Here is an 18,954-nt window from a genome sequence, read left to right on the forward strand (position 1 = left end):
CAGGGTTCTTTGGGATAAGGGAATGTGCTTAAACTGGGCTTTAAATGTGTCGTGTGTACTCAACATTAGCTACAGAAGAGAAAACACTTACAGTATAGGTAGATGGAGTAAGGCACAGTCAGCTGGACAAAATCTCTAGCCAACAGACTTCTGCCAGTGACCATCCCCTTCTGTAACTGATATTTCAGCAGATGGATTTGTAAGTCTGTAGCAATACAAGGCTCCCCCTGCCCTAGCAAATCTTTCAGCTAACAGTTCTACATTTTGCGCAAGGCATCTGTTTTTTGTGCTGACTGCAGCGATGGTCTGTTTGGACACACAGAGGTCCTGTTGGGAGCGCCCAGCAAATCTATATCTGGGTCCCAGTCGAGTCCTTTTTTTGGCCTACTGTTTGTTCCCGCACTGCAATCCCCACGCTGCTTATTAAATCCCACCCAAAGACCTTTGCTTTCAGTTGTATCGATCCGGGACTGTTTGCTTTGCCTGAAACAGAGCGCAAACCTCACCATTTCATTCTTGCCCAGGCAACGTCATGACATCCCTACTGCTGCTGCTGCTCTTTGTGGTTCTGAATCCAGCGGAGCCATTGCCGGTGAGATTCCCATTTAACATGCTTTTGATCCCTCCCTTTCTACTTAAGCCCTCTAGGCCAACGATAGTTTATACCAAACATCTCATGCCCCACTTTTACGTAAATGCAGCTTGCCTACTAAAGTGATAAGCCTTTTGTCCCTGGCGTGAGAACTGGCAGGAGAAAGGGAAAAGGGAAGACGTTTTGGTTGGTAAGCTATGCAGGATAAAATAGGCATGAGGAAGGGCCCAGAGTCTTAGGGCCTGAAGTGAAGTGCTAGCCCCTCCCCCTGCTTGAAGGTGGATTTATGCTTTAAGTAGGTGTTGGACCCATTGGTCTTGTAGGCCCCTTCCAACTCTGCTATTCTATGTTCCTATGAACTGCATCTATAGGTTGGGCTCCACATTCCTGAGACTTGTAACTTGCCACTTTCTGGACTGAAATGCAAAGGCCTAGTGGGATGGACAAGCGTGTCCATGTTGGTTTCTCGCAGTTTCACCTTTTTCCAAACAAAAGTTCAGTTCGCCACCTTCCTGCATCAGTACAGGTTTTTTTTAAGTCCTCATGAAAATTCATCAGCATTTTAGTGTACATTTCTCTTAATATGCACGTTTTTGTACGCGATTTTGCCAAAGATACACATTTTGGCAAGCAGCTTTCCTCAGTACAGTATAAGGCATTTTTGCATGTTGTTTTCACTAACATATGCATTTTTCATGCACACTTTCCTCTAATATGTGCATTTTTGCACACATTGTTCAGTTGGAGAAGTATATCCTAAAATTCAGACTGGTGTGAATGTTAAGACTAGGTGTATATTGTTTCGCAAAGTGCAAATTTTGTTGGTTAACTTTTAAATGCAAACTGAATTGCATTTGACCCCCATTGCCCTGGGCTCCTTCTGGGAGGAAGAGTGGAATATAAATAAATAAATAATAGTGACCCAAGCCCAGTATAAGGAAGGAGATATGATGCTTTATTCTGGTATAGCCTTTCTGGTGTGTTGTTTTATTACAGAAGAACACACCGTTTTCTCAGTTGTTCCAGTGCCCATTGTGGAGAAATTGTGCTTCCTCAGCATTCAACGCACTGTATTTTGTTGTGGCTCTCTCTCTCTCTCTCTCTCACACACACACACACAGACTTGTGTGGAAGCTCTGTGGGTTAGTGACCAGCAGCACATTCCTATCTCCTCCCAATGATTACACAAAAAGATGTGAAAGATTTTAAAAGCTTTACATTTATTTTTCTGGCTTTAGAGGCTGAGTGAGCAGTTCCTCTTTACTGCTCTCATGGGAGCCCTCATGGAGCCTTTGAAAAAAAAGTCACCCCTCAAAAACAAAATCAAAAATCTAATATAAAACCTTGAAAACACATCCTAGTCTACTTCCTCCCCCACAGAACTGCCTCAAAATTTTGCAAACTTTCTTTTTTAAAATGTACTGCTAAGGTATTTCTTTCTCCAGCACTGGAGACATGTCTATTGTGCTATTTAAAAAAAGAAAGTGGCAAACAACCAGTCCTGCTGTGTTGTCAATACCTCCATAATTTAAGGGGATATAATCTTGGGGTGGGGACTCCTCAGCCTGGTGTGTCATGTGTATATATTCATAAGAGAGCACTCCCCCCTCACTCCTGTCCCCCTTACTATGGGCTCTGTGTGCATAGACATCAGGAGTAGCCAACAACATGGGGATCTCCCAACTTGCATTAGTTCCAGCCAGTTTATCCAGCAGTCAGGGATAACGGGAGTTGTAGTCCAACAACATCTAGAAACACCACACTGGCAACCCTGCTGTATACATCATGTAAGAACAGCAGCCATCTCTTTTGCACTTGTCCTTGTTGCTTCACCTCTTTCCAGCTATTCTTTGCTCCTTGGTTGGGGTCTCAGCCCTCAGCTGGAGGGAGTAGGAGGAAACGTTATGCCACCTTGTAAGATTGCTATAGACTGTGCAACAGCCTTTGGTACTGTTTCTCTCACACACAACACGCACACAACTTTTACAATACCATTGTACAAGCAGACCTGGGGTTTTATAGATAGATAATATTTATTTGCTAAAACCAACATGTCATGACAAATTATGAAACAATTGCAAAATCAGTCAAAACAAGCAGAGCAACCTTTACCAATCTGGCACCTTCAGATGTTTTGGACTACAACTCCTGTCAGCCCTACCAAGCCTTGGAGTTATAGTCCAAAACAGCTGGAGGATACCAAGTTGATGAGAGCGGCAGGAGAAAATGAAAATGCAGAATATTAACTATGCATTAAAACTATGGCTGCATTTTTAATTGATTAATTAGCTAGATAATTACTTTTTTTTAAAAAATGAAACAAATAATTAAAAAAAACCACAAATACTCACATGGCAAGCACCCACCCCACACACACAGAGGAAGGGATGCCTCTGCTAAGATTATGCTTCCTCCAACACATGTGAATATTATCAAAAAAAGAACAAAGGGATGCTTTTGGCTTCAGAACCATTTTTATTCATGTGCAGATTTAGGCTGCAATAAACACTTACCTGGAGTAAGTCACACCTCTGGGTTTTAGGGCACAATCCAACTTGTATTTATGCTGGGCTGAGGGGAATTGGATATGGCAGACCTCTGGCTAAGCTGGCAAGGTCTTCTCACCCTGGCTCAGCTGCAGTGGAGCTGGACTCGGCCGGGGTCCGCCAGGGAAGCCCAGTCCAGTGGAAGGGATGATGGCAGAAGCTGGTGCAAGGCCCAAAATAGGGACATTTGGGGGGGGGTGTCGAAGGAGGGGTGGGAGGGGACTTACACAACACCCAACTCCTGTTTGGATCACTTCTGTAGGTCCCAATCCAGGCCAAAGTTATGCAGAGAAAAAGGTCAGTCTAAGAAAATAATTATAATGACAGTCTATGGAGAGTGCTTACTCACCAGTAGGGGTATTCATGAGAACCACCTTTTTCATGCATGCAGCTGAGACTGAGCTGACATTCTGCCGGCCCAGCAGCTCCTGAAGAGCAAATGAATGCCATAGAGGTTCCCACCGGCACCTCCTCTGTCGGCACCCTTTCCATCGGCTTCCCCTGAGTTGGATTGCTCTGCCCCTTCTGAATAGACATGACAAAGACTGCACTATTAATTGATAATTCAACTAACTCAAAATAATATGAAGAATAAATAAATATTTCTTTTAATCAGGTGACAGCTCTGATTTTTTGAAAAAACATTACAAATTACAGATAAAAAAATAAATGGACTGCCTTCAAGTCGATTCCGACTTATGGTGACCCTATGAATAGGGTTTTTGTGGTAAGTGGTATTCAGAGATGGTTTACCATTGCCTTCTTCTGAGGCTAAGAGGCAGTGACTGGCCCAAGGTCACCCAGTGAGCTTCATGGCTATATGAGGATTCAAACCCTGGTCTAGGATTCATTAAAATGGTAATCTATCTCTCAAACTATATCTTCCCCCTTACAATTTAAAGGTGTTGCAGAACTAAATGGGATAGATATTTGATAAATCATTGATACTGCATTTTTTTAAAAAAAAATTGGTCTGAATGCCTTTAAAAATGTATATGTAGAGGGAGGGACCTCTTTGCCATAGCTATACTTTTGGATTAGGATTGGCTGAGTGGTGCAGAGACCTGATCAGGAAGGGAACAGGAGATTGACAGAAATGCTTCCATAAGCCTCTGTAAGTTCATAGAAGTATAAAAAGTCTGTGGGACCGGAAAGAGTATGTGGTTTTGAGATGGGGAGAATTTTTAAAAACTGTTTGAAATTCTGCTTGGGAGGACTATACCCCAGTAGCCCTAGCGGATCAGCCTCTACTGTGTAGAATGCATGTGCACTGGAGTCTTTGATGTGAGTCATTTGTAGCTTTGTAGGCCAATTCAGTGCAAGCCGCGCCAAACAGTCCTTTACCATGTTTGTTTTCCTAAAGCAGAAAATAATGTGTATGAACTAAAAGAGGTATATGCAACAACATAGCCATTTATCTTTATTTTCCTGGCAGGATCACCATAGGAGAGCACCTAAGACGAAGCATAAAGGTGAGTTTCAGCTCCTTGTTTGGTGCCAGTGAAGGAACAGTAGCCACAACATGAACTCGAGTTTCAAGGGTTGAGACTCTGCTGGGCTTTTCCAGATCACCAAGAAAGTGGGTGTTATCCCCCTCCTCTTCCACCACCCCTTAGCACTTAAGTAGTGCAATGTTCATTTACCATGCAATAGAAGTGAAGGAATGGGATCCTTGTTTCAGAATTTAGAACCATGCCTGAATTAACTATTCACAGCTTTTAATTTTTTTAAAAATGGGTTGAAGTGTTCTTGAGCACTGCAGAGAAGAGCTCACAGCTTAGGTTCACAAAAGGGCAAAGGACTGTTCAGGCAAGTGAGTATTCTTGCTGGTATTTGCTAGTATTTGTTTTAAATATGAATGTAACCGGCTACGTAAGTACCTCTGTTGGAACAGTACAAGGTTATTAAAAAACAGCAATATCTTCCTAAAAAGAATGTGAAATGTGGAACAAAATGTTATAGTGTAGTAGAACACTGAAAAGAACAAGTGTGACATGTAACAAAATGGTGTAGTAGACAGTGTTCAGGGTTCCAACCAGCCAGCCATCCATGGCCTTTGCCAGGATTCTGTATTCTATTTTCCGTCTCCCTACTTTTACATCCCATTTCTCTGCCCCGCCCCACCACAATGAACAGTCAGCATTCAGTGGCCACGGAACTGACTGAGTCCTCAATGGCTTATTTGCGGGGTGATTGCCCACTCAGTGGAGTTTATTCAATTTTTGTCTACTTCTGTAAATTTTTGTGTACTCTCAAGGCTTCTGATGCCTACCTCTGATGCATCAATGGTGCTGTGCTGGCTACATAAGGAATATTTGCTGGTCTCTGACCGAAATAAAAATTACTATTACTACTACTGCTATTACTGCTGCTGTGCTGCTGCTGCTATATAAGGGCAGGCACTTACTTCTGAATTTTATTATTATTTATTTATTTATTAAAAGTTATATCCCACCCTTCCTCCCAATAGGAGCCCAGGGCAGCAAACAAAAACACTAAAAACACACTAAAACATAATAAATGTTGGAAATATCATGAATGTTGGAAATAGAGGGAATGTAAAGAGAAACCTGCAATAAAATGTTACCGTTGGAGTGTTCCTATTCAGTGCCACCCTCCGTAATACTCCATTCCATTGCCCCTCCCATCCCATTTTCCACCCCACCCCCCAAAACAGTCTGTCAGCATTCCATAGCCCCTGAGTATGCTCAGTTCTCAGTGGGATAGTTTTCTTTCTAATGATTAATTTATTTATTATGCATTTCCTTGGAGTTTCCCCAAGTCTGCTGAGACCATCCTCTTGTGTATGGGTAGTGCTGTTTTGGCTACATAATATATAATGGTACTTCTGTCAGAACATTAGCAATGGAATTATGATTATGGGCTGTGTGAGGGAGGAGTGTCACCAGTGACACCATGGACACTAGCCAGTAAGTGCCCATGAGTGACTCTCTCACAACCACACTGCACACGGTAGTGCAGCAATACATAGTGCTGCAGGAATGGATCTGCTAGCTTGGCCAGGGAAAAGAAATGGCATTTACTGAGTCAATGTTTGTGACCTATTGTTGAAGAAAAGTGGTTTTCCTGCAATGGAAGTGCTCCTTTGAGGAAAGGGAGAAGGAGCAGGACAACTCCTGCTAGGTAATCAGGAGGAACAGGAGAATTATATGCCAGCCTTTATAGTTTTTTCCCCTTTTTGAGCCTGTATCTGCAGTGGAAGCAGCCTTATCTACTTTTGCCTTGCAGAGATGCCATCCAACGACGAGCCCTGCCATTTCCCTTTCCGCTACCAACGTAAAATGTACCATTCCTGCATCCAGAGTAGCATACTCTTAAATCCTCAGCCTTGGTAAGCATCTTTTCACAGAAAGAGCTGGGGTCATATGGAGAGTATGAATAATGGAACATGCTGGAAGGGGAGAGGGGACATACTCTGAGGTATGTGGGAGAAGTTGTGACTAGTTGCAACTTCCCATTTTGGATTAGGCCCAGCTTCTAGGTATTCCTTCTATGACTCAAAACATTTCTCTATCAGGTGTGCCACCACAGAGAACTATGACCGAAATGGAAAATGGAGGTACTGTGGGAAAGAGGAAAGGCCAAGAGGTGAGTCAGTGGTGGGAACTGAAGAAGCCATCCAAAAGGCTGCTGGAGCAAAGAGGATCTGTGCAAGTCCCTCAGTTGTTGAGTCTACAGTGCTACTGGTTCCCAATAAAGCAAGTCTCAATTTGTACAGCCACCAACAGTGTTGGGCATTATGGCAAGTGGCATGCGGTGTCCAGTTTTCACTCTAGTGCCCACATAGCCCACATAGTGGAGAACCTCAGTCCTGGTGACCCAATGAGGCCTTCCAGGCCTGTCTATCTGGCCCCTGGAATTCTCCTCAGGCCAGTGAAGGCTGATTCGTTTGGGGAAATGAAGCAGTGCTTCACCCACCTCAGTCTGCCCTCAGCAAGCCGTCATCTGCCTGCCTTCTTACTTTCAACCAGTCCAGGAAGTGGCACTGCCTGTCATTCCTCTTCCTTAGTCTCAGTGTTGCCCTTATAAAACTCAGCAGAGGAGGATGAGGACAAACTAGAATTCATTGGCTCCGCCTGTCATTGGCTCTGGTTCTGCTTAAGTTGGCCTCCCTGTCTTCTGACCCCCCCAGTCCCAATGGGCACCAGCCACCACTGCCTTAGGCCACACCCCCTCATTTTCCCAGCTTCGCACCACTACTGTTTTTGTCTGGCTGGAATGTGTCCTTGAACTCTGACAGTGCTTCTTGCTGATTTGGATGGAGGACTGAGAAGAGTGTGTGAGTGCATGTAGAAACTAGACTTGTTGTACAAAGGTAAAGTTCACATTTGTTTCTCCACACGCTTTTCCCTCTGTCCCTGATCACCACTGACATGTGACCTTCAGAAGGTTGCCCAAAAGGGAATGTGTCTCTTGGGCTGAAAAAAGGATCTCCACCCTTGACACAGCCCAAGCCTGGGACTTCTAGCTAAGTGTGATTAACTCTTTTTTTGTTTTAATTTGGCAGGACACTGTGACCGTAACCCATGCCAGAATGGTGGAGTCTGTGAAGCTAGGCGAACTGGGTTCCATTGCATCTGTACAACTGGCTTCCATGGGAAACACTGTGAGAAAGGTACCTGAGACTGGATCCTGGAACTATAGACCATATCTAGCTCCTTGAGGCGTTAGTCCTGACCTTGGTTATGTGCCCACCCCCCTTGGCATGCTGATCAACTAAAAATGGCCTTTATACTGGACAAATGTGAACTCATCAGTCTGCACCCTGAGGCCGAGAGCCCCCAATGCGTGAAGCAGCATGGCTGAGAGCCATACCTCCATTACAAAAAGGGCTGGTGGACCTCCAGAACATCACATTGTCGGGGCTGACAGCTCCTTTTCCTCCTGGTACCAAAAAGCTCCAAAGTAGTATGGAGATTTTTTTAAGGATCATGACGTAGTACTCGCATTTATAAAGACCTGACTATCTTCAGATCTTAGTGAGTGCCATGAGACTTCCTATAAATCAATCTTTGCTCACCTAGTGCCTTCTAGGTGTGTTAGATTTAGGGATGGTGGAGAATATCCGCTAAATTGGATTTATTACTGGATTTTTACATAATCTGACAATCTACTGTCTTTTCGGACCGCATTTATTTCTTGTGGTGGGTCGCAGCTGTCATCGGCAGAGTTTTTTAAACAAAAAATCTGCTCCAAATTTTACATTATTGTCTTTGCAATTGGCTTTCCTCTAAGCTGATGCATTCTTTGCTGTCTAGGTGATAATGATCGTCATATACATCCATGAACCTCCCTCCGTTTTGTTAATTCTCAGAAATGGCCATTAAAATTCATGTTAAAATTTTTACTTTGGCTGTTCTCTAATTCTTCTGTTATTTAAACAATGTTTAGGTTAAGTAATCATTTCAGTTATTGTACATTATCAAACTAAATTACAGAAGAAAATGTAGTTTTCTCAATCTGCCAAATGATATCTCAATGCAATGCAATTTTTTTCATCTATGAAAGACTGTAAATTTTTCTTCAAAGTGGCAACAACATAACAGAAACTGCACACAGCAGACACTCTGCATGGGTGTTCTGTGATGGACCTTAAAATAACACTTTGTTACAGAGTATGTGGATTGTACTGGTGGATGGACGGACATTTAAGGTTCGCAAGCAGCATTAAAGCAGCATTTACTTTAATTTTTTTTTAAAAAAGATTAAAATTTGGTGACTTCCGGGAAGGGTGACTTCGCTTGTGCCTGCTTTTGAGACGGGCTCCAGCCTCAGAAGAAGCTTATTCAGATATAAATCAGTCAGAACATTTTTTTTTGACTGATGAAATTTCTCCCGGGCAGGGAGAAACGTAGAGATCAACCTCAAAAGCCTGTTTTTGTTGGGAGGACTGGATTTCATTAATTTATGAGATAAGGTCCAGCCAACAATGCCGGACGGACTTTCTAACAAGCTCTATCTGCTTAAGCGATACGTTTATCTTTTCTTTAAAGAGAGAACGGATTAACAGGCAAGCACCCTTCTTTCTATTATTTTTTTTTACTTGGTTTAAATTGTTACAGCAAAAGGAGATTTGTCAGATTGATCGGCTTTGGACAACTTCTGGGTGAGATATAACTCTTTTCTGTTATTCACGAAATTAACAGCTTATCTCTGTTTCTGTCGCAAAAAGCTGTCCTGGAAGTGCATTCTAAAGATAATAAACAGAAGAGGGATTTCTATTCCTGATTTCTACTCAGAGGAATATTATATTGTCTAGGACTATTCTCTTTTTGGTCTATTTTATTTTGACGAATCTGCTTCTTCACGACGCCACTAACTGTTTTGATGCTGGGAACTAAATTTGTTTTGCATTCTTGAACATAGAGAGATAAGGCAGGTTGCTCTGTTTATACTGTGATGTCATCAAGCCTGGAATATTAACCCAATTGTTGCTGAAATAAGAAGTGGTTCTTTATTTTTGTTTTGCTTTGTTTTCGTGGTTTTAAAAATGGCAATCAAGAAAGTGGCTGAGAATCTGGAAGTAACTATGTTTCAGAAAATAATGGATGAGATTGAGATAACGAAACAAACCCTGCGACAGGGTAGTAAGGAGCTGAAAATTGAACTGAGCAAAATGACGCAGGAGCTTAAAGAAATAGGGGATCCTGTGAGAGAGGAGAATGAGATCAGAGATGAGAAAAGAAAAAATAAAGGGAAGATACAAGCCCTGGAGATTGGAACAAATGTGGAATTGGAAAAAGATCTGGAGTTTATGGATTTTAGAAATAAAATCTACTGTTTGGAATTTAACGTTATCTCTGAAGAAATTAATGAAGATATTAGAGATAAAGTTATCAATGGCTTGGATAATCTTCTGGACTGGAATGATGTGATGGAGCTTGATATAGAGAAAATCTATGGAATTAACTGCAGCCATGTGACAATGGAAAAACTCTTAAGAGATGAGCCAGTGCATTTTGTAAAAAAGAAGAACACAGATATGACTTTACAACAGTATTTCAGCAACTTATTCAGAATGGATGGCAAGAAAATATTTGGGATAGAGGAAATTCCCATCAGACTCTTATTATATGACTATGGTTACAACAGCAAGATTATTATGGAATACTGATAATGGAAGATTGGACACTGAAATTACTGGACTTAACAGGACTATTGAAGATGGAAGATGGAACTAATAGGGATAATGGAATAATGGCTATTGAAATTATTGGACCTAACAGATTCTGATGAGATGGATTAATCGAAATGTTTAGTTGGACTATGGTTATGACAATAAGATTATTATAATTATTAACGAGATGGATTAATTGACATGTTTATTTGGAGAAAAATTGATAGATATATTTCTTAAAGAATTGAAACCTCTCTTTGACTTTTTGTGGAAAGAATAAAGTAATGTTTATGAGATTTGATGATTAATTAAGATAACTACTGGAGGAAAGTGATTTTATAATATGATTTAAGAGACAGGATTGTTATATATTGTAGACCTATAACTGATTTGATATGTGACAAATGGGAAGTCAACATTTTATTTTTTTTGTTTAATCATTTTTGTTTTGTTTTGTTTTTTGTCTTTGAATGTTTTATGATTTTGTTTTCTATGTTTTATGAAAAATTGAATAAAAATTATTGTAAAAAAAAAAAAAAAAGATTAAAATTTAGCCAAAAAAAAGAATTTAAAATAAGCAGTTGTAGTCGACTTTTCAACAATAAAAATCACAAGCACTGCAAAACAACAAGAATAGCAAAATTGGGGGAGAGGATTAAGGGAGGGGATCATTAAGCAGTACATCAATTAGCCTGAGGCAAGAGACAGACTCCATGGACGATTATCTGCCTAACTGATTTCTGTAAATGGAAAAAAGGTGGAACAAGTGCCTACAGCATAAGCATTTTCATAACCATATTTGTTAAAAATTACGTTATTCTTTTTCATTTAAAAAAACCAGCGGATCAGCAATTACAAAAGAAATGGGAACAAGAAAAGGGCAGATAGGCACTGAAAGCCGGATTCTCAGAATTCAGACAGACTGGAACTAGGTAGCAAATCCCATCCCTAGTTGGAGTACAACTCCCATCAGCTCCAGCCAGCACAGCTGATGAGACTGTAGTTGAAAACATCTGGAGGGCACCAGACTGGCAAAGGCTGCTATAAATAGACAGCTGTAGTTCCTCCTTTTTTGGTCCATCTCCAAAGGGCTGGCTGCACTGGATGAGCACAGGTATGATCTGTGTCTAGGGTCACTGTATGTCTTTACTTTGCAGAGCACTGCTTTGGAACACAAACACTGCTGCACATTGGCAGGAAGGACACCTGGCTGTGGCATCGGCCTACTGGGCTGGAGGAGTGCCATTGTGCTGGAAAGAAGTTTGTCTGCAAGCCTGTCCACGGAAAGGGTCAGAGCTGAGTCGGAGCAGGCTACAAACAGTATTGAAACAAAGGGGGAGGGTCCTATCCATTAGTGGGTGGTGCAAAGCAGACAGATGAGGTAAGGGCTACCCCATGTCATCAAATATATGGCCTGGGCTTCATTTGAAATAACTATCAACAAAAGGTAGTTTCTAATTCACTTTCCTAACAAAGCCAGGCAGCACAAAATGTCATTACTGTTATCCGCTACATCAGGTGGTCCCAAACTGGTCCATGAGCTTCATTCAGGTGGGCTGTGGCATGTCTGTGAAGAATACTTACAACTTGAATTCTATGGAATTCAGATTGTAATACAATAAAATCCAATACAAGAAATAAAGAAGCGATTTAAACACACAATTAAAAAGCATCTAGCACAGTGCATTAGAAGTGCTGCGACAGTCAGAAAAATCATTAAGGGGGTCTGCGAAGACCCTTAGCAATTTTCCAGTGGTCCATGGGGGGAAAGTTTGGGAACCACCATGCTATATTATATTTATATTTCTGATTATTCAGTGGGGGGAAAGTCAACATTGTTCACAAGTGCATGTCATAAAAAAAGAAAAGTTGTTTTGGGGAACTTTTAGTTGGAGTGCATATGTGTGTGGGTGGCGGGGGAGGTGCATAAACCTTTCCGTGTCTGCCTGCCACTTCTCTGCTCCAGCTCCTCCCTCCTGAAGCATCCTATGATCCTTCATATGATCCATATCACTTTCTCTGACTCACAGCGTGTGCAATAAACCCTTGTTTGAATGGAGGCCACTGCGTAGAGATGAAGCATAACTGGGCATGTGGATGTCCTGAAGGGTTTTCTGGGCCACTGTGTGATATAGGTATGTTTTTATTTGAAATATTTAAATTAACGTATACATCTCTAAGCAATTTACGGCAGAATAAAATCCATCATAAACACTGTGTTAAAAATAGTAAAGTATTAAAATATATGATTAAATTTGCAGATATGCGTGTTTAAAAGTTGCCAAACTGTGAAGTGGTGCTAAAGAGCTCAGAATGAAATGGAAGGTGGGAATTGGTGTTGGCAAAATTAAAAAGTGATGTACAGTGGGAAAAGTTACTCCATTTATCATATTTATGTCCTATTCTTCCATTCTGAACATTGTACTTCTGCTCAGTCAAGAAATCTGTATTTTATAGTTTCCTGAATAGTCTGTTACATGTGCAACCACTGTCAAAATGCAAACAGAATTTTAGGAATTGTTAGAAAAGGAACAGAAAAACAATACAGAAATCAATACTGAATACTTTGAGTACTATGTACAGTCTTGGTAGCCCCATCTCAAAGCAGATATAATGTGTGAGGGCCAGTGGGCATGGGCCCAGGAAATCTGCCCTCAGAGTGTTGACTACAGCACATATTGGCAACCCACAGCCAGTAGGCAACTTATGGCCCTTGGCCAACTTATGTGTGTCTGCAGATCCCCTTCCCATTTCCCAGATTATTCTCCCCTTCCCAATTGATTAGCCTTCCAAAGGGAGTGCTCCTCAGGTCTTTCCAGTATGTAGGAGAGGAAGTTTGTGTATGTACATGCATGTGTGTGAGTGAGAGTGGGAGCCCAAGTCCCAGTCACATTCACCAGCACTTCCTGGATGCAGGACCAGCCCTCTGCCCACCTTTGCGCGTAGCCCTTGGGGGCTAAACAGCCACCTGTCACCATCCCGGAGTTACACACTCACCGGTCTGGCTCTGAGCCAAGTCACTTCTCTGCCTCAGTTTCCCATTAGTGAAAAGACTTGCAGACAATGACCTCCCCCACAAGGTTCCTGTGAGGATAAACAGTTTGAAGATTGTACCACACCTCTGCACACTCTATAGACATTAGGAAGACTCATAACAGAACTGAATGGAGGAAAATAAGGTGCAGATTCCTAAAGAATGAGGAGGATATTGGGTGAGAGGGACTTCTGTCTGAATCAATAAGGTGGTTATTCTTACATTCTTAAAACAAATCCATGGCAGGGTGGTGAAGAAAAATGGCCAGGCCCAGTTTAAAGCCAGCTGTGTAGCAAAAATGGACTACTCAGAGCCCTTGGTCTGAGGCAGCTTTGTTTTGAAGAACCGGGAGTTGAGGAGAAGAGGCTTATTACATACACATCCACAGTCTGTGACAGAACGGGAATCATCAGAATTCCTAGAATTTTCCGTTTTCCCAAACGGGCTGACTCCACCTCTTTTGAGTCCCAGTGCTCCCTCTTTCAGCAAGGGTGTTTTGAGGCAGGAAGAAAGATGTGCTGAGTGAAGGCTGGGTGTACCAGGCAACAGGCTATGAATGCTCTCAAGCAGGGGTGGAAAACCTCGGGCCCAGGGGCCAAATTCTGGGCCCCTCTGTCAGACCCTTTGGTGTCTTCCCAGGCTGAACCTCTTACCAGCACTGCTTTGCACTTTCTTGGATGTTTTTGCCTGACTGGAATTTGTCCTTGAACTCAGATAATGCCAATTGCTTGTCTGGACAGATGGATGGATGGATGAGTGTGTGTAGAAATTAGACTACTCTACAAAAATAAAATTTGCATTTGTTGCCCTGCCCACTTTTGCCTCTGGCCATGCCCACCACTGGCAGGTGGGCCCTGGAAGGTTGCTTAGAAGAGAACACAGCCCTCGAATGGAAAAAGGTTCCTCACCCTGATGTAATAGAAGTCAGACAAGGGCATTAATTTGCCTTCTTCACAGCCTAACATTATTTTAAAACATTTGTGAGTCCCTCGACTTTCTATTCCCTAGAACATACTCAGACCTGCTACAATGAAAATGGGCATCAATACCGAGGCATGGCCTACCATGGTTCCTCAGGAGCACCCTGTCTGCCCTGGGACTCCCCCTTGCTCCTTGATGAGTACTCCTTTTCTTTGGACAATGCAGTCAGTCTGGGCCTGGGGGCGCACGCCTTTTGCAGGTAAGCCGTGTTTTAACATGGAATGTCTGCACATTTACCAAAGAACAGAGTAAGCATTTGTTAGAGGTAAGACCATACTGTGCTCTGCAATGCAGCAAGAGCCCACCAGGGCACAAGATATAGCCAGGTGAAATGAGATTCAGGCAGCAGCCAAGGCTCAGCTTTGAGGAACACAAAGCTCTGAAGCTGGTCCGGCAAGGATCAAGCTGAAACTGAGCCGTTATATAGTAGTTGTAATAGTTATGATAGGCCAGCCTATCATTAGGCAGAGTAAGGCCACTGCCTCAGGTGGCAGATGCTGCAGGGTGGAGCGTGGTGCGAAGGTACTGGAGGACAGAGTGGTCCGTGCAACACAGAGCCTACCCCGGCCCCTCTAAACTGTCCTGCAGCCCTCAGATGCAGTGGAGGAGGCCATGCTGTAGCCTGCGTTGGAGTAAAATTCAACAGTCAGCCCAGTTGGCTTTAGTACATGGAATTGGGAGGGGTGCCATCTTGTCCTTTGCCCCAGGTAGCAACATGCCTAGGGCTGGCCCTGGTCATGGTGTTGGTGGGAAGCTTCTGGGGCAAAGGGAGCTTCTGTGTCCAGGAATGGGAAGGGCTACAACTGGACTCAAGAAGTAGGGCAGATGAAGGGAAATTGAAATGCTAGGTGAAATGAGGTATTTTGTGATAATTATTTTTAATGTTGTATTTCAAAATTGTTGTAACCTGCCCTGGCACCTTTGGGTGAAGGTAAGTAATGATGATGATGATGATGCAAGGCTGCTGAATGCTGGCCTTGGTTGAGAGAGGACTGGACCCTTTTGTGTGTATGTAGAAACCCAGACAAAGACGGCAAGCCATGGTGTTATGTGCTCCGCGAGATGCAGCTGAGCTGGGAATTCTGCAACATCACCCAATGCCATCCCCAATCTACAGGTAAGACATGCCATTCTCTCTGGAAGAACCAGACTGTGTGGTGAACTTCATAAATGAATGAGCCAAGCTGCTTTCTCCACAGATACTGTGGTAACACAGAATGAACCAGAGCAGAAGCCCCCAAATGAGACCTCCAGCAGCAGTTCAGCCAGACCAAACCAGCCTATGCTTGGCTCAGCTCCAGTTTGTGGGCAGCGCTATACAAAGACCACCTCCTCACGCAAACGTATAGTGGGGGGCATGGTGGCACTCCATGGCTCCCACCCCTACATGGCAGCCATCTACATGGGAGATCAGTTCTGTGGAGGAAGCCTCATCGCCTCCTGCTGGATCCTGACTGCTGCACATTGTCTGGAGTTCAGGCAAGTCCCACCATCCATCCCCAGAGCAGAATTAGGGCTCACTGTGAGGCTTCCTTCCCTGGCTCTCCCTGTCAGGTTCCTACCTGCTCGTGGTTACTGCCTGTCACTAGGCACCACCAGGGACTCCACCAGTCCGGACCGCTCTCTCTTATGGTTTCTCTCCCCGCTCTAGCACAGATCTCAACAGATCCCCCTGCTAGGCAACCACCAATAACGTCCCAATACTAGTATTCCCAGAGACTCTGAATACTGGTATTGTTATTCTCTTCACCGCTGCCACCATTTGTTACAGTTTCCCTTCAGCCTTGGTCATTACCTTACCCTCCCTTCTGGTCTGTGAAACCCCAGCCAAGGATCAGGCCTTTGGTAAACCAAATTAAGTATTTATTAAAGATAACAAAGCTAACAAGATTAACAAGATTTCTTCTTAAGGCACATAAGCATATGGTTTTACTCAATACTAATCCGAACTCCACCTCCCTCCTGGCAAACAACTCTCTAAACCCCACCAAGCAACCCACTCAGTTCTCTTCTCCCCCCAAAGATTCCACTCTCACTCTTCCTTTTATACATTCAGCCATTTTAAACACTCAGCCTTAAACATCTCGCATTCTACTGCCCATTCACTCCCCCTCTTTCACTCCACTTACCATGTATCTTCTAAACAACCAACACTTACCATATATACATTAATATAGGAACATCACATTTCCCCCCCCCTTAAACAACAGCAATTATTCCTGTTCCAGGATTTATACGTCACGTTAACAAATAAAAGTCTCTATGGGGAAAATGTCTTTCTTTGTTCCTCTGTCTGGTCACGTCACTGCAGTCCCAGCCACTTGCCTGGAAAGTCCATCGGCCAGTACATTGTCCTTGCCTTTGATGAACTGGAAGTCCACTTGATAGTCCTGTAGGGCCCAGGACCACCTCTGCAGCATAGTGTTATGGTTTTTCATAGTCTGCAACCATAACAAGGCCCAATGATCCGTAGTCACTGTGAATCTTCGTCCCCACACGTATGGGCGCAACTTGTTCAGTCCCCACACGACCGCTAGGCACTCCTTCTGGACCGACGAATAGTTTTTCTCCCTCGGCGTCAGCTTGCGACTCAGGTACGCCACTGAATGTCTGGTGCCTTCTCTCTCCTGTAGCAAGACGACTCCCAGCGCGAGGTCCGACGCATCCGTAGCCACGATGAATGGTTTCTCATAGTCTGGTGCTATTAATATGGGTCCTTGGCACTGTTGATGTGTGTGCATTGTTGCATGAAACAGCATACATTACGTTGGAGTTAAGTTGAGCAAGAAACTTCTTCAGAGCATTAGAGCATGTTAAGAGTCTTTATTAAGACATTATGGCCAAAGGCTTAAGAGTTGGTAGCAGAGGAAGGGGGGTGAAGAAACTCTACATGTATTTACTCTTAAGCCTTTGGCCATAATGTCTTAATAAAGACTCTTAACATGCTCTAATGCTCTGAAGAAGTTTCTTGCTCAACTTAACTCCAACGTAATGTATGCTGTTTCACGCAACAACGCACACACGTCAAGAGGCACAACATAAGAACATAAGAAGAGCCTGCTGGATCAGGCCAGTGGCCCATCTAGTCCAGCATCCTGTTCTCACAGTGGCCTACCAGGTGCCTGGGGGAAGCCCGCAAGCAGGACCCGAGTGCAAGAACACTGTCCCCTCCTGAGGCTTCCGGCAACTGGTTTTCAGAAGCATGCTGCCTCTGACTAGGGTGGCAGAGCACAGCCATCATGGCTAGTAGCCATTGATAGCCCTGTCCTCCATGAATTTGTCTAATCTTCTTTTAAAGCCATCCAAGCTGGTGGCCATTACTGCATCTTGTGGGAGCAAATTCCATAGTTTAACTATGCGCTGAGTAAAGAAGTACTTCCTTTTGTCTGTCCTGAATCTTCCAACATTCAGCTTCTTTGAATGTCCACGAGTTCTAGTATTATGAGAGAGGGAGAAGAACTTTTCTCTATCCACTTTCTCAATGCCATGCATAATTTTATACACTTCTATCATGTCTCCTCTGACCTGCCTTTTCTCTAAACTAAAAAGCCCCAAATGCTGCAACCTTTCCTCGTAAGGGAGTCGCTCCATCCCCTTGATCATTCTGGTTGCCCTCTTCTGAACCTTTTCCAACTCTATAATATCCTTTCTGAGATGAGGCTACCAGAACTGTACACAGTATTCCAAATGCGGTCGCACCATAGATTTATACAACGGCATTATATCGGCTGTTTTATTTTCAATACCTTTCCTAATTATCCCTAGCATGGAATTTGCCTTTTTCACAGCTGCTGCACACTGGGTCGACATTTTCATCGTGCTGTCCACCACAACCCCGAGGTCTCTCTCCTGGTCGGTCACCGCCAGTTCAGACCCCATGAGCGTATATGTGAAATTAAGATTTTTTGCTCCAATATGCATAATTTTACACTTGTTTATATTGAATTGCATTTGCCATTTTCCCGCCCATTCCCTCAATTTGGAGAGGTCTTTTTGGAGCTCTTCGCAATCTCTTTTTGTTTTAACAACTCTGAACAATTTAGTGTCGTCAGCAAACTTGGCCACTTCACTGCTCACTCCTAATTCTAGGTCATTAATGAACAAGTTGAAAAGTACAGGTCCCAATACCGATCCTTGAGGGACTCCACTTTCTACAGCCCTCCATTGGGAGAACTGTCCATTTATTCCTACTCTCTGCTTTCTGCTTCTTAACCAATTCCTTATCCACAAGAGGACCTCTCCTCTTATTCCATGACTGCTAAGCTTCCTCAGAAGCCTTTGGTGAGGTACCTTGTCAAACGCTTTTTGAAAGTCTAAGTACACTATGTCCACTGGATCACCTCTATCTATATGCTTGTTGACACTCTCAAAGAATTCTAATAGGTTACTGAGACAGGACTTTCCCTTGCAGAAGCCATGCTGGCTCTGCTTCAGCAAGGCTTGTTCTTCTATGTGCTTAGTTAATCTAGCTTTAATAATACTTTCTACCAGTTTTCCAGGGACAGAAGTTAAGCTAACTGGCCTGTAATTTCCAGGATCCCCTCTGGATCCCTTTTTGAAGATTGGCGTTACATTTGCCACTTTCCAGTCCTCAGGCACGGAGGAGGACCCAAGGGACAAGTTACATATTTTAGTTAGCAGATCAGCAATTTCACATTTGAGT

At 43.2% G+C, this 18,954-nt stretch overlaps 1 protein-coding gene across 1 annotated transcript in view; it reads left to right on the plus strand.

The window, feature by feature from the left end:
- The first annotated feature begins 484 nt into the window (after nucleotides 1-484).
- F12 (coagulation factor XII) overlaps nucleotides 485-18,954 on the plus strand; it is a 35,343-nt gene continuing 16,873 nt past the window's right edge. The window contains exons 1-10 of the mRNA XM_061617639.1: nucleotides 485-592; nucleotides 4,574-4,610; nucleotides 6,388-6,490; nucleotides 6,677-6,747; nucleotides 7,667-7,774; nucleotides 11,434-11,565; nucleotides 12,307-12,411; nucleotides 14,319-14,490; nucleotides 15,308-15,408; nucleotides 15,491-15,770. Coding sequence (XP_061473623.1) covers nucleotides 533-592; nucleotides 4,574-4,610; nucleotides 6,388-6,490; nucleotides 6,677-6,747; nucleotides 7,667-7,774; nucleotides 11,434-11,565; nucleotides 12,307-12,411; nucleotides 14,319-14,490; nucleotides 15,308-15,408; nucleotides 15,491-15,770 — 1,169 coding nt within the window. The 5' untranslated portion in view covers nucleotides 485-532. The remainder of the gene's footprint in view (nucleotides 593-4,573; nucleotides 4,611-6,387; nucleotides 6,491-6,676; nucleotides 6,748-7,666; nucleotides 7,775-11,433; nucleotides 11,566-12,306; nucleotides 12,412-14,318; nucleotides 14,491-15,307; nucleotides 15,409-15,490; nucleotides 15,771-18,954) is intronic.

Source organism: Rhineura floridana, chromosome 3 (assembly GCF_030035675.1).
Source record: "Rhineura floridana isolate rRhiFlo1 chromosome 3, rRhiFlo1.hap2, whole genome shotgun sequence".
NCBI classification, from domain to species: Eukaryota; Metazoa; Chordata; class Lepidosauria; order Squamata; family Rhineuridae; genus Rhineura; species Rhineura floridana.